Source organism: Mus caroli, unplaced genomic scaffold (assembly GCF_978045245.1).
Source record: "Mus caroli unplaced genomic scaffold, Mus_caroli_1 scaffold_2, whole genome shotgun sequence".
NCBI classification, from domain to species: Eukaryota; Metazoa; Chordata; class Mammalia; order Rodentia; family Muridae; genus Mus; species Mus caroli.
Window position 1 is genome coordinate 16,224,785 of NW_028227257.1, and position 14,739 is coordinate 16,239,523.

General features: G+C 47.7%; 1 protein-coding gene across 7 annotated transcripts in view; it reads right to left on the reverse strand.

Annotated features, from left to right (window-relative positions):
* Positions 1-12,993: 12,993 nt before the first annotated feature.
* Positions 12,994-14,739, reverse strand: part of Tox2 (TOX high mobility group box family member 2) — a 120,697-nt gene continuing 118,951 nt past the window's right edge. For 4 of the 7 annotated variants that reach the window (XM_085832531.1, XM_029474330.2, XM_029474328.2 and 1 more), the window contains exon 9: positions 12,994-14,080. In XM_085832531.1, coding sequence (XP_085688657.1) covers positions 14,014-14,080 — 67 coding nt within the window. In that variant the 3' untranslated portion in view covers positions 12,994-14,013. Of the gene's footprint in view, positions 14,281-14,739 lie in introns of all 7 variants that reach the window. The other 3 variants (XM_085832534.1, XM_085832532.1, XM_085832530.1) reach the window with 1 other exon arrangement.

The window sequence follows — 14,739 nt, forward strand, 5'->3', positions numbered from 1 at the left end:
CTCTGGAGTCATTTGAGGTATTTTATAAGGTGGGGAATAATGGACACTGTTAAGAGCTGTGATAATTGACCGCTGCCTTGCAGCAGAGAAGAAGGGACCCGGGAGTATAAAGGCACATTTGGGATATATAGCAAGCAGCTTCAGCATCCCAGAGGGAACCACAGGGAACCTGGCTGTGTTGAGAGACACCAGCCCAGTGATGATCTTTGGAGGCACCAAGCTTGGCAGGTGGATATGGAAACCTACCTTGAGCCTGTATAATAAAAACCAGCACCTGAATGGTAACATGCCGACAGACCTTGAAAGCACACTGAAGGATGCTTGCTGACTGTGTCTGTGGATGCGGGTACCCCTCCTCTCTCCTCTCTGCCTGCTTGCTCCACTGCTTGGAGGAGCTGGTCCTTGCTAGCCCTCCTCTCCCTTTCCTGGGGCAGAAGAGTAAGCAGCGCAGCTCAGCTCACAGATCTACACACAGTCAGGTTGCTGCTTCAGCTCCCGATTCTGCCCCCGTGACAACTTCCTTCTTTGCGGCAGCAAGGGCCAGTGTGCAGATGTGTATGTAGTAAACACTTCTAATAATACCAGCCATGCATGAGCACAAGAGAACCACGCAAGAACCCCACTGCCTTGGTTTTAAAGATGAGACAACTAAGGCTTGGAAAGATGGGGTGAGTGGTCCAGGCACCACGGATGCAGGGGCAGGTAAAGCCAAAACAAGAGCCTGTATTCATCTCGCTTAAACATTCAGCCTCACTGGACAAGGAGTCAGTGCCATGGCTGGAGAACAGGCAGCTGGGGGGGTAGATGGCTTCTAGACAGGATGGTGTGTGTGTGTGTGTGTGTGTGTGTGTGTGTGTGTGTGTGTGATGCATGCTATGGGGCCTAGGGACTGGACCCGGGTCATCAGGTTTTGTGGCAAGCACCTTTAACTATAATTCATCTCCTTGTTCTGCTTTTAGTGGGGACTTCTTGTATCTTAGGCAGGTTTTTGTAGACAACAACGATGTTGAACCTCTAGCTTCTCCTCCACTGTGCCGTATTTACAAGAGGGTACCACCACACCTCATTTTTGCAGTGCTGGGGGATAGGGGCGGGTTGTGCATGTTAGGCAAGTACTCTAGGAGCCATGCAACACCTCCTGTGTGACAAAGCCACGTTTTCCTCCTGCCTCTAGTTGCCCATTGGATGCTTGTGGACCCAACTGACGAGTCTTTTAGAGAGAGTGGCCTGTACAATCCGTTTGCATTAAAGACAGTTTTCTAAAACTTGGATCAAGAAACTGTGGTTGACACTGAATCTTCACTGGCTGTAGATGAAGGGCAGGGAATACAGACAGGGAGAGCCTTGGGACAGAGGTGTGGCCAAAAGAAAACTCACTCTGGCTCCAGGGAGTTAGCCATCAGAAAAGTTATAGGAAGTCCGTGGCAGCCCAACTACACCTCCATGGCACGGCCTTCAGGAGTGGGGAGGGTCTTTTCCTTGGCTTCCACAGCAGTTCCTGATAATCTCACCTCATTCCCTGTCCTGATCTTCCCTTCAGCTTTCTTGTAGACATTTGAGACATCTCAGACTCTCTCTGCATTCAGGCCCTGCAAGGTCTGCAGGGGGTACCGAGATGCAGAGAGGCAAGCCACTTGGGTATCTCTTCATATCTCATCCTCTGCTTCTGGCCAGCCCCTGCCTACCTCTTGAAGCCACTCCAGTCTCCAGAAGCCCAGAGACTAGTTGTGCAGTCTCTGAGAAGGAAGGCAGTTGGTGGCTCGTTCTGGCTGATGAGATGGGTTGTTGAAATCAGTTGGCCAGATTGTCTGCCTGCCCGGGAATACAGTTTGGCAGCTTCTGCTGAAGTTAAAACACATACCCACCCTATGATCCAGGATTCTCACTCCCACGTATTTACCCAAAATAAATGGAAACATATGTCCAAGAAGACATGAACAAGAATGTTCACAGGGGCTCTGGGCATCGCTGCCAAAAGCCAGAAACACATGTGACTGTCAACAGGCAAATCAGAAAACAAATAGCTCTGCCCACCACTAGGGGAAATCAGAAAACAAACAGCTCTGTCCATCACTAGGGGAAATCAGAAAACAAACAGCTCTGCCCACCACTAGGGGATCTGTTCCACAATAGTGAGGAGTGACGAGAGACAACAGAATCCCCTCTGAAAGCCACTGTAGGAGGTGAGAGAAGCAGAAACGTACATGGCAGGGACAGTGATGTGAAGGACTCCAGATGGCAACACCAGGCTGCGGTGACAGAGTCAGTGCGATGGTTGCCTGGGAGGAGGTGGTAGTAGAGCAGAGAGGGATTGGCTGGGAAGTGGGGGGGGGGGGGTGAGTGAGTTTCGGGGGGAGGATGGGAAATCACACATCTGGTCAGGGGTGGTGATGACACATGCATTGGCCCACTCACACACATTTACACACTCATATGCACAGACACACATTCACACCCATTCACACATATTAATATATACTCATACACACACACACTCATACTTGCACATACTCATGCATACATATACACACACACATACTCACACATACACACTCACGTGAACAGACACTTACACACTCACATACACACACACACACACACACAAAAGTTGTCAAAGAATAAATTTAGTTTAAAAAAATTAGGACTCACAAATGAGAGAAAGCATGTTATTTGTTTTTCCAAAGTTGGATTAATTCACTTAGCATGGTCTACAATTGTGTCTGTTTTCCTTCACACTCTATGACTTCACATGTTTCCATGAGGTAGCAATTGTGGATAGTACTATAGCAAACATCAGTGTGCAAGAGAAAACAAGAGTCTAGGATCTTGTGAGGAGAGCGTAAGGACGGGGAAGGGTGGGTGGGCTTTTCCAGGGGCCTAAGTGTCTGCAGCCTGGTCTGGCCTCTGGCTCTTCGTCTCCTGGAAGGGGCCACCAGCTCCCTGGCAGGCCTATGTGCAGGTTCCTTCTCTTCCTGTGGGAAGTGAACTCTGCCGACAGCCACAGCAGGCACAGGTGCATGGACAAGTGGCCAGAGGCAAAGAGAGGTAAAGAAAGCATTGCCATCCTCCCTTCACCCCCCCCCCCGTGACCTCAAGCACCCCCTCTCTGGGAAGGGAGACCTGTGGTCAAGTCAGCCTTTGTTGGTCTGACTGCAGGGATGCAGGTTTTATTCCTGGTGACGAACCCGCAGCCATACCTTTCTGCTTAAAAGAGCAATCTGGGTGGCACCTCCTACAATTCAACGGTACATTTTACTCCTGTGACATTTCTGGAGTCTGCAAGATCTACTCCTTTTTATTTTTGGTTACAGGCTCCAGGCCTGGGTAGCCCCTTCCTAATGCTGATCAGTGAAAAGAACAAACAGACAAACAAACAAACAACTAAACCCCCCCAAACCAAACCAAACCAAACCAACCAACCAACCAACCAACCAGGTACCCATTAGGATACCCAGTGCAGGCCCAGAGGTGCTCAGAGCCAGTGAAGGTGCTGGGCCTAGGTAGATTTGTCTTGGGAGACTGAGTGCTTTGTAAGGGTTACTGCACACCAAGTGGTATTAAACTATCGCCAGAGCCACTTCAGGATGGCTGTACTTGCAGTGAGAGGTCTTGGACATGGAGCCTAAGCATGAAGCTCAATTGTGTAACTCACTTTTGTTTATCTCAGAACTGGATTCGAATGCATTGCTTTACCGGTAGAGTGCAATTTAGTGTCAGGATTATTTAAGGTGCAGTTCTTAATTTTTACCACCAGGAGGCACAACTGCTCCACACATGAAAACAGACTTGCTCTAGAAGATGCTGATTTCAAAATAAAATCATCGTCATTACTGCCTGCTTTATTCTTTATGTTCCTTACCTCACTCAGTTCTGAGATTTGAGGCAATGGTGTGTTATGCAGATAAGAACGTAAGATTTGTGCTTCCAGAGGACCCAGGTTCAATTCCCAGCACCCACATAACAGCTTACAACAGTCTGCAACTCCAGTTCCAGGGGATTTGACACCCTCACACAGACATACATACAGACAAAACACCAATACACATAAAATAAAATAAAATAAAATAAAATAAAATAAAATAAAATAAAATAAAATATAAAATAAAATACAAAATAAAATACTCAAGATTCAAAGGCAGGTCTGTGCACCTGCCTTCAAAACCCACCTTTCACCGAGTCTTCAGTGGAGGTCACTTAGATGAGATGCTAGCAGCTGCTTGGGGTTTTCCTTTTTGTGTGTGGCTAGCAGATGTTTCATAGTACATTGAATGTAATACTTTTTTTGGCGGAGCAGTGTCTCCACTTAGCCACACTCTCCATTAAGCCCTCTTGTGTGCCACCCTGCTCGAATTTACCTGCCCAATCCTGAGGCACTTGAATTAACAACTACATTTGTGATCAGTGAGTTTATAGGCACAGTTATACAGACATTTTGTGGACTAGCATCAAAGAACGCAGGAAAAATGTGAGGGCGAAGTTTGGAAGACACGTCGGAGAGATGGCTATGGCTAACTGTCGTGCTGGAGATGTGGGAAGGTGGCCTTGTTGTTCAGTGTTCACACCTGACACATTAGTGGCTTCCCTGTCACACACTCCAGTCAGGATCTGTGGATCACCTAGGTGAACAGTGGGAGGCTTGGGGGAGGGGTGTGGCATTCTTTGCTTGTGGGATCTTCCCAGGAGAGGGACTGGGTGACTCACATCCCGCACGGAGTCAGTCCTGATCCAAGCCTGTTGCCTTTTGCTTAGTGAGCCACTGGCTGGAAACAACCGACATTGTTGTTAGCTTCGCACTATAATGAAAGGAACTGAGTGTCCCCAAATTCACAAAGTGAAGCCCGGTATCCAGGGCCTCAGAATGTAGTGCCTTAGATAATGGAACTTTAAACAGGGGTTAGGTCAAAGCGAGGCTTTTTGTGTGAGCTTGAACTCAGACCACCTGATTTCCTCATGGCAGGAAATTTAAAGAGACTCTGGGCTACCGTGGAGGACAGAGGTGCAGGGGGCTGGCTGTGTGAAGCTACTGTGACAGTGAACTGGATGGAGAGGCAGGGACAGGGACAGCAAAGGGGATATGGAAAGGGAAATAACCACCTCCTGCTGGTCAGGGATTCCAGCACATCCTGGAGGCCACCTACACAGAGACGAGGAGGAGTCTAGAGTTAGAAAGCTACAGGACGACTCGGGAGATGGCTCAGACATTAAAGGTTGGGCTCACAACCGAAAAATATAAATAGATACTGGGATGTGTGCTTGACCACAACAGAGATGGGGGAATCAAAACGGCAAAAGCTAGAAAAGAGCATCCATCTGGGAGAAAGCACCTGGCTTTGCTAATAACGGAGGGGACTTTGGCAATACCTGTGATCCAGCTGTGAACCAAGGAGCCACCATGTTCCAGGACAGTTATGTTAAGTGACTGAAGCCAACTTCAGGATGACAAATAGCAGTTCTTTCCTCTCATTCGTGGTGGTTCCTGTATTTTATATAGCTATGTGATATCACATATGGACATATGGCGTGAAGATAGAAACGAAACTAGGAGGGTGGGGTGGGGTGCTGGGGAGAAGAGAAGAGGAAAAGAAAAGAGGAGGTGAGGAGGGCTAACGGGAAGTGGGGGGAGACAACGAGGCTCTACATACCATAACTATGTACAGAAACACAAATTAATCATTGTAAAACAGAGCTGCCAGGTGTGGTGGCACAGACTTTAGTCCCAGTGCTGGGGAAGCAGAGACAGGCCGATCCCTGTGAAGTTTGATTCCGGTCTGCTCTACATAGTGTGCTCTGTGCCAGCAATCACACATAGTGAGACACTGCCTCAAAACAAACAAACAACAAATGCCAAAGCCAAAGCAACTGGAGCTGGAGAGATGCTCAGAGGTTAGAAGTACTTGTTCTTGCAAAGGATGCAGGTTTGATACCCAGGACCCACGTGGAGGCTTATGAAGATCTGCAACTCCAGTTCCAGGGGATCCAATGGTTTCTTCTGACCTCTGAAGGCACTAATCATGCATGTGGCACTCAGACATACATGCAGGTAGAACATTCATATATACACATACATATATACACATACATATATATATATATATAATTATAAAAGAAATCAAAATTAAAACAAAAGACTTAAGCCAACAAAATTCTCTGTTGTATATTATTAAGTTGTATATAAGTTTGCTATAAGAAGTAAAAATCATGGACACGGGAAAGAACCAAGGGGTGGAGACATGGCTCAGGGTGCAGGGCCTGTGTGTTCTGAACGCATCAAAATTATGCTTCTCATCGCCCAGATTGCTATGCTCGCAAGTCTGCACTCATGCAACACACACACACAAGTTTTTAAAAGATAAAGTCTTATAAAAAAAAAGAAAACCAAGTGTAATATTTAATATTGATCTTTTGGGGACCAGCAGAGTCTTACTGTGTAGCCCCAGCTGTCCTGGAACTCACTCTGTAGCTCAGGCTGGCCTTGAGCTCACAGAAATCCACCTGCCTCAGCCTTCCAAGTTTTGCAATAAAGGCATGCACTACCACTGCCCAGCTATCTGTTTAATTTTCTAAGTAGCCTCTCCTCACCTCCAGATTGACAGCAGGGCGGCCTGCCATTCTTGCTCATGGTGTTTGTGTCTTCTGATCATCATGACGATGCAGGACTTCAGAGTGTCACTGGGAATCCTTGTTTACTGTGCGTTCCTCCAGATTCCTTCCCCAAAGGGAAGGTCTTCACCAGTACCATTGTCCATGGAAGCAAAGTGAATGTGTGAGCGTGTGTGTACATGGGTGTGTGTGTGAGTGTATGTGTACATGCGAGTGTGTGTGCATAAATGTATGAGTGTGTTGTGAGTGTGAGTATATTGTGTGAGTTTGTAAGTATTTGAGAGTGTGTTTGAGTATATGTGTGTGTTCGAGTGTATGTGTGAGAGTATGAAAAAGTGTATATGTGTGAGTGTGTGTCTCTATGACTGTGTGTGAGTGTCTGTGTCCAACTGTGTGGAGGACATGCTGGTAGTGCACAAGGTATCCCTAGGCCACCATGCCCAGCCTCCTCGCCTCACGGTTTTCTGGAACATTCTCAAAATTTCCCCTGGAAGGTCAAACCCACAGGCTTCACCTGTGATGGGTTCACCCACTGCCTCTCACTCTGAACGGCTGACCTCCAGCACCTAGGGAGCTTGAGCTAATTAATTGTGTACATATTGAGAATCAGAACTGAATTATGGCTGTCGTGGAGCTGGTAAGATGACTAGACAGTTAGGAGAACTCTCTGGTCCTTTTGCATGGAAGTTCTTTCCAACTTTCAGGAGCAGATTATTTGTATGTTAGCGAGTGCAGGAATTAACATGTGAGCTAGGATGCAGGCTGGGTAGTATATGCTGCATGCATGTGATGGGCAAATGTGTGCAAGACATACTTCTGTGTCTGGTGTATGCGTATATAGGGGCTGTTTGTGGGTGGCATGTTTATGTATGCAGTAGGTACATATATACTATGTATATATACATGTTTAAGAGTGTGACTTTGCTTTTGCATGGTGTCTGCATGTGGAAAACATATACTGTGCCAGGTGTGCATTTGATATGCGATTCATCCATGAGCTCTGTGTTCTGTGTCTGATGCATCCATGTGTGGGGTTTGGCGTACATGTGGGTATATGTACTTGTGTGGTATTTGGGTGCTGTGCATGTTATCCCACATGCGTACCAGCCATATACATGCACTACTATGAGCACCATATACACACAATGCCTACACAAAACATGCACATTACACACACACTAATGTGCACCATCAATGCATATAAGCATCACAAATACAGCGTTATGTACAAGTGTACTCATGCCAGCTGGCACACACACACACTCACACACATCCATACATGCACAAACTAACACATACACACATATACACTCACAATACACTCACACATATACTCACACACACACACACACACTCACACACATATACACACACTCACACATACTCATATACTCACACACTAACACATATACACATATACACTCACACATATACTCACAAGTACAAACACATATGCTCTCACACACTCATAAATACACAAATACACATATACTCACACACATGTACACACACAGAGACACAGACATACATACTCACACATATACTCACACACTCATACACTCACATACGCACATATTCATACATACACACACATACTCTCATGAATACACTGACACACAATACACCCACACACTCGCAATATACTCACACACACTAACACACTTGCACACAGATACACACATACACTCATGCACACACTCACACATACATGCACTCAAGCATGTGCACACACACTCACATACATATTCACTTTGGTTCCATGGACAAAGGTACTGGTGAGATTCACAAGCTTTGGGGAAGGAATCTGGAGAAACGCACAGTAAACAAGGCTTCTCGGACATACTCTGAAGTCCTGCGCCGTCATGATCAGAAGACACCTGGGAAACACCCAGGCACTTTACTCACCTCCTAACACCTCTGCTCTCACACCAGACACAGATGCCACATCCCACATCACCACCATGCAGCTAGTGAAGGGCTGGGCCTCAGAAGAGAGTGTGGAGGCACAGGGTGGAGTATAGGCACCGTATCTCAACAGAGAGCAGCTGACCTGCTACAGACCAGCCTCCTGTAGCAAGGTGGGCTCCTGGATGGGAAACCATGTCACCGAGCATAGGCCGGGATCTGGGAATTGGGAATCCCAGCAGGTTAGAGCCAAGTGGCAATCCTAACAGTGCCTTAGATGGAACCTAACCCTGGCTCCAACAAACTTCCTAACTAACCCCAGTACTAACCCCAACACCAATCACACAAACCCATTTCCAGCTCAACACCAACCCCGTTCATCCCACCCCCACCCTAAAACAACTATAGTCCCAACTACAACTGATCCAACATCAACCCCAGCCATTGACCCTACCCTAACCTCAAATCCTACCTATACTCCAGCTCTAAGCCTAGTCCAAACCCAACTGTAACCAAATCCCATCACCACCCAACCCTAGCCTCTGGTTTGGGCACACCTCGGATTCCACCTTCACAAGGAAGTCATGGAGATCTCAGCTGGACTGGCGTCTCTACATTCTCCTGGTTCTCCTTTAGGCACCAGGCACATGGTTGGTATTTGTAATTTTCTGTATATGTGATTTAGTATATATTACAACTTTAGTTAATGTTCCTGTTTCCTGAAGCCACTAGAGGCAAAATCGGCATCCCTTTCCGACCATTGCCCCTTGGGTCCAGTGGGGACAAGCAGCGGTGTGGCTCTGTTTCACTTTCTTTCTTTCTTTCTTTCTTTCTTTCTTTCTTTCTTTCTTTCTTTCTTTCTTTCTTTCTTTCTTTCTTTCTTTCTTTCTTCCTTCCTTCCTTCCTTCCTTCCTTCCTTCCTTCCTTCCTTCCTTCCTTCCTTCCTTTCTTTCTTTCTTTCTTTCTTTCTTTCTTTCTTTCTTTCTTTCTTTCTTTCTTTCTTATTTCTTAGTTATTTATTTATTATACATAAGTACACTGTAGCTGTCGTCAGATGCACCAGAAGAGGGCGTCAGATCTCATTATGGGTGGTTGTGAACCACCATGTGGTTGCTGGGATTTAAACTCAGGACCTTCGGAAGAGCAGTCAGTGCTCTTACCTGCTGAGCCATCTTGCCAGCCCCTCTGTTTCCCATTCTTGAATGAGCGGATTGAGTTTGAGCATCGTGGACTCTGAACATTCCCCATGCTTGTTGCCCACACTCTAATGTGGAGAATCACCTGTGTTCCTTTGAAAGGAAGAGGTCAGCGGACTATCTCAGGGTCTGTCTTGCCTTCTTGTGCGGAGGGAGGACAGCAGAAGTAACTGTCTCCTGCTAGGGTCTCCTCCACTCTGTGGGAAAGGGTAAACAGAGGACCTCAAGCAAGAGGATGGCTCTGGGAAAGGAGAAGAGGCTCTTGGAGCAGTGGGGGTGGGCTGCCTGCAGCAGGTCAGGGTGTTCTTAATGACAGGCTATGGCTCTAAGGTCCAAGCCACAGTGGCCCTGGCAGTGGAAGGTGCATAGCTCTGGGAGTCTCACGCCACAGCTTTGAGATGTAGTGCACAAGGGCAAACGGGAGCTCCACGGGGTGTGGCCATGATCACTGTAGAACAGAGTGGGCTGCGATGGTCACCACTTCCTGAGGTGGAGGCAGCCAGAGGGTGAGGCTTGGGTTGGTGTTCACAGGCTGAGATTTGTATGTGTAGAAACAACTGTAGTGTAGACATTCTGGATGTGGCCCTACTGTGGCCATGAACTCAGATGGCATCCTGAGTCTGCTTCTGTAGGAACACACAGGACCTCGGGTGTAGGTTCTGGTTGACATTCCAAGTGGCTGAGTCGGGGTCTTTCTTCGAGGGATGGGGTAGTAGGCCAGCAGCTAAGGGAGGACCAGGATGCTGCAACCCTGCTCAAGGTATCTCTACAGGGGGGCTTCTCCATTGGCTGAGGCATTAGCTGTGGGCAGTTCTGGGGATTCTTTGCTCCCCTCCCTTGTCATTATGAGTGGGGACAGCTGACACTCCTGAGCTGGGGAGGGATGTGGCCAATAAAGGAGACCTGGGGGACATCAGCAACACCCACTCTAGTTCATACTGCTTGCCTGCCCCCCACACCCCTGCCTCCAAGATTTATTATGTTGGAATCTCAGTCCCCAATGTCATAGAATGTGAAGGTTGTGGAAGACCATCAGGTCTAGAGATGAAGCCCTCATTGTTGGGATTTGTGCCCTAATAGACCCCAAATGGTTGGCTGGACCTCCGCCATGTGAGGGCACTGGACAGGGTGTCTGTGACTGGGAAGTTGGCCCTCCCCAGCATCTTGGCCTCCATAGCTGTGAGCAGAGACACCTTTGGTGGTAAGACCATCTCTGTACTCTGCTATGGTGGCTCAAAAGGATGGAGACTGTTGGCACTTGCCTCAGTACCCAAGAGGCCAGCCCAGGCATGCAAATAACTTGCCACGACCCCAAGAGCCAGGTACAACAGGGATGGGGGTGCACACCTTGCTGGTCTTGGCCTCTGCTGGTTTGGGGCTATTTTTGTTGGTCTAGTGGTGTCTTGTAAAAGCAAAAGAACTCCCTGCCTCTAGAGCCCCATTCGTCATCAACAGGAGCCCGTGGCTCTGGCCAATTTCTGTTTTCCCCTAGAACATTATGTTAGGGTTCAACTGTGGAAGTTGTTACCATGGCACCAATGAGTTCTACACAGAAAGGGAACTGTAGGTCAAGAAAGGTTTGTGCTCCACGCCGAGGGGCGCTGCTGACTCTACTGTGTGGTGGCTTATTTAGTTAGATTGGGGTTTTCCTCTCTCTCCTCTCCCTCTTTCCCAGGAGGAATACAACATGCCCTCTGGAGAGGAATGCGCTCTCTAGCAAGGCTGTACCTGGATGAAGGGTGTGGTCCACTGGGAGAATGAGAGCTTGTAGGATGAGGTAAATGAGGGACTGCTCTGTCTAGAGCAGGGCACACCCCTTCCTCAGAGAGCCGGGTCAGACATTGGGAAACCAAACCAAGAGCTGTCCTACACACTGTGACAGGAGCTACCCACCCCTCTCTGCCATGCTTCTGCCCTTCTTCACCACAGACTTTGACTTGTGACAATTATTACCTTGAAGCCTCACCATTTGACGGCTGCTGGGGAGCCTGGGTTAAGGAGTCGCTGGTCTAGGATGCTTCCTGAAGGAAGGTAAAAAACCAACCAACCAACCAACCAACCAACCAACCAACCAAAGAAACAAACAAACAAACTGGACCTACCCCGGGAGTCCCACTGGGACTCTGGTGTGTATTTCTGAGAGGTGGAACTCCCTGCCTCTAGAGCCCCATTCGTCATCAACAGGAGCCCGTGGCTCTGGCCGATCTCTGTTTTCCCCTAGAACATTATGTTAGGGTTCACACTATGTAGTCTTCCCTATTTAACTCTGACACTTTTTTTTTTTAATATCTTTTACATGGAACTGAGAATAGAACCTAGGGTCTCTGTCATGCTAGGTAAACTCTCTATCTCGAGACAGATATATCACCGGCCATCACAGTGAAATCACACAAAATCTGACCGTGCATATTAAAACACCAGCGTTTTCCAGGATTTGGGGATACTGTAGCCCCTGGGGTTCTATCAATGCTCTTCCGTGGATGGAGAACCAAGTGTCACCTGGAAAGCCTGGGGTTGGCCCTCCCATGTACCATCCCACTGTGGGGTAGGACAGCCTCCATTCCTTCAACACAGAATTACTGAGCACTTTGTGCCACAAAATGAAAGGTTTTTGTATCTCCTTCTGCCCACACCATAGCTGAAGTCAGGCATGCATTCTTTTTTTCTCCCATCAACACATCCTCATGCTGGCGAAGTGACAGGCAGGATTTTGCTCGGAGTCTGTCCTCAGGAGAGACACTAACTTGGTTAAGCCACCACCACATGCCACTTTAGAAGTCCAGGCCTGGCTTATATGCAGGACCAATCTTGCAGCCATGGAATGGAACCCACACTTGGTCATAGAATTCAAGAACACATGAAGGGCTGGCAAGATGGTTCAGCTGGTAAAGATGCCTGCTGCCAATGTGGCAGTCTTGAGTTCGAGCCCCAGGACCCACAAGGTAGAAGGAAAGATCTGTCTGATTCCTGCAAGTTGTCCTTTTGGTGTATAATTTTCTTAATGTATTCTTAAAGCTCCTTGTAAAGTTATGATGTCATTATATTTATTCGTGTGTGGAGGTCAGAGGACAACTTGCAGGAATCGGCACCTTTACCAGCTGAACCAACTTGCCAGCCCTTAATGTGTTCTTGAATTCCATCTGAAAATTTTTATTGCAATTTTTTGTATCAGTGTCATCAGGGACAACGGTATATACCATGTCCTTTATTTGTTATTTCCTTATCTGGCGTTGGAAGCAGGTAATCAGGCCTGGCTGAAGAAGTGCAGGGAGACACAGGGTGTTTGCCACTTTTCAGCAGTTTTATTACAAAGAGGTCTGAGCGAAGCACTGGGGCACCAGGACAGACATTGCAGGGGCCAGGAGACAGCTGCGAACAACAAGAACCAAAGCCTAAACCAAACCCATTCCCGGACCACACACACGTTAGGAGAAACCGCAATGCTGTTCTCAATTTTTCTTCATAAATAGATAACCAAAATCATTGCCGGCAATTTTAAATAGGGGGGATATATGAGTAAAACAGAAACAAAAAAAAAAGAGAAAGAAGAGGAGGAAGAAGAAGAAGGAAAGGAGAGGAGGAAGAAGAAGAGGAAGATGAAGAAGAGGAAATGGAAGAAGAGAAAGAAGGGGAAGAAGAGGAAGAAGAGGGAAAAGATGAAGAGGAAGAGGAAGAAGAGGAGGAAGAGGAAGAAGAAGAGGAAGAAGGGGAAGAAGATGAAGAAGAGGAAGAGGAAGAAGAGGAAAAGGAAAAAGAGAAAGAAGGGGAAGAAGAGGAAAAAGATGAAGAAGAGGAAGAGGAAGAAGAGGAAGAAGAGGAAGAAGAGGAAAAGGAAGAGGAAGAGGGGGAAGAAGAAGAGGAGGAGAAGGAAGAAGAGGAAGAAGAATGCCCCTGGGTGTGGCTTAAAAGTTCCCATTTTCTCTGTGTGCAGATTAGAATTAGCTTGACAGTTGCTTGTGCACATGTCTCTCTTAAGATAAAACTTTAAAAAAAAATGTGCCAAAGGTCTTATAAAAAATTTTTTAACCTTAAAGGAAACTTTCTTTCTCCCCACAAAATAATCTTACAGATGTCTTCAGCACAGTTCTAAAACAGTGAACTACTTACACGGAACCCACAGAACGAGTTTCAGCATCTTTGTGTACACTGAGAGCACACCTGTGGCTGGCCCAGCATCAGGGGTGGGTGTCTGTTGCTAAGCAACCTCGAAGGGGGGCAGCCCGGTGAGCTGGGGCTGGGGCCAGAAGTCCAGATGCAGGGAACTGTGTGCAGGCCAAGGAGCGGGGTCCACAGCTACCCTGGAGCAAGCAGGTCAGCGGGCAGAAGGTTCCTGCAGGTTCTTTGGGCTGGTGGTGGGCGGTGGGCTGCCTCTGCAGAGTCTGGTGGGAGGTCGAGGGAGAGACTCAGCCCTGGGGCATAGGTGTGTCACTGCTCTCGCTGGCCGGTCACCCTGCCTGCTGCCATGGCCTCTTTCCTGTGGTCAGCCCTTCCTGCTCGGAGCAGTGCCCTCCGGAGAGCCTCAGGGAGGGAGGGGAGGCGGGATTAGGTGAGGTAGAGCGATTTATCCCTGGGGAGCAGGCTGCAGGAGAGAGTAGGGGCTGTCAGCTATTGGAGCCCACCCTGGCCCTGTGACCGGCGCTCTAATCAGCTGTCTTCTAAGGTAGAAGGAGGGAGTTTCCACCAAGCAGAACCAAACACCCATCTCGGCTCCCCACTAGTTTTTAAATCTGCTTAATGTCTTTTGTGTTATTTTGCTTTTGGAGACAGAAACATATGTATCTCAGGCTGGCCTTGAACTTGTGATGTAGTTGAGGATGACCTAGAACTCTTGATTCTCCTGCTTATACCCCACCCTCCAGCCTAGATCCTGGGGTTCTAGGCATGTGTCACCACACCAGATTTAGGTGGTGCTGGGGAATCAAACCCAAGGCTTCAAGCATTCTAGGCAAACACTCTACCAACTGAGATACATCCCAAACACCCCCATCCTGCCTGCTTTTAGTCACATTAGCATTTGTACATGTCAAACAGAACTACA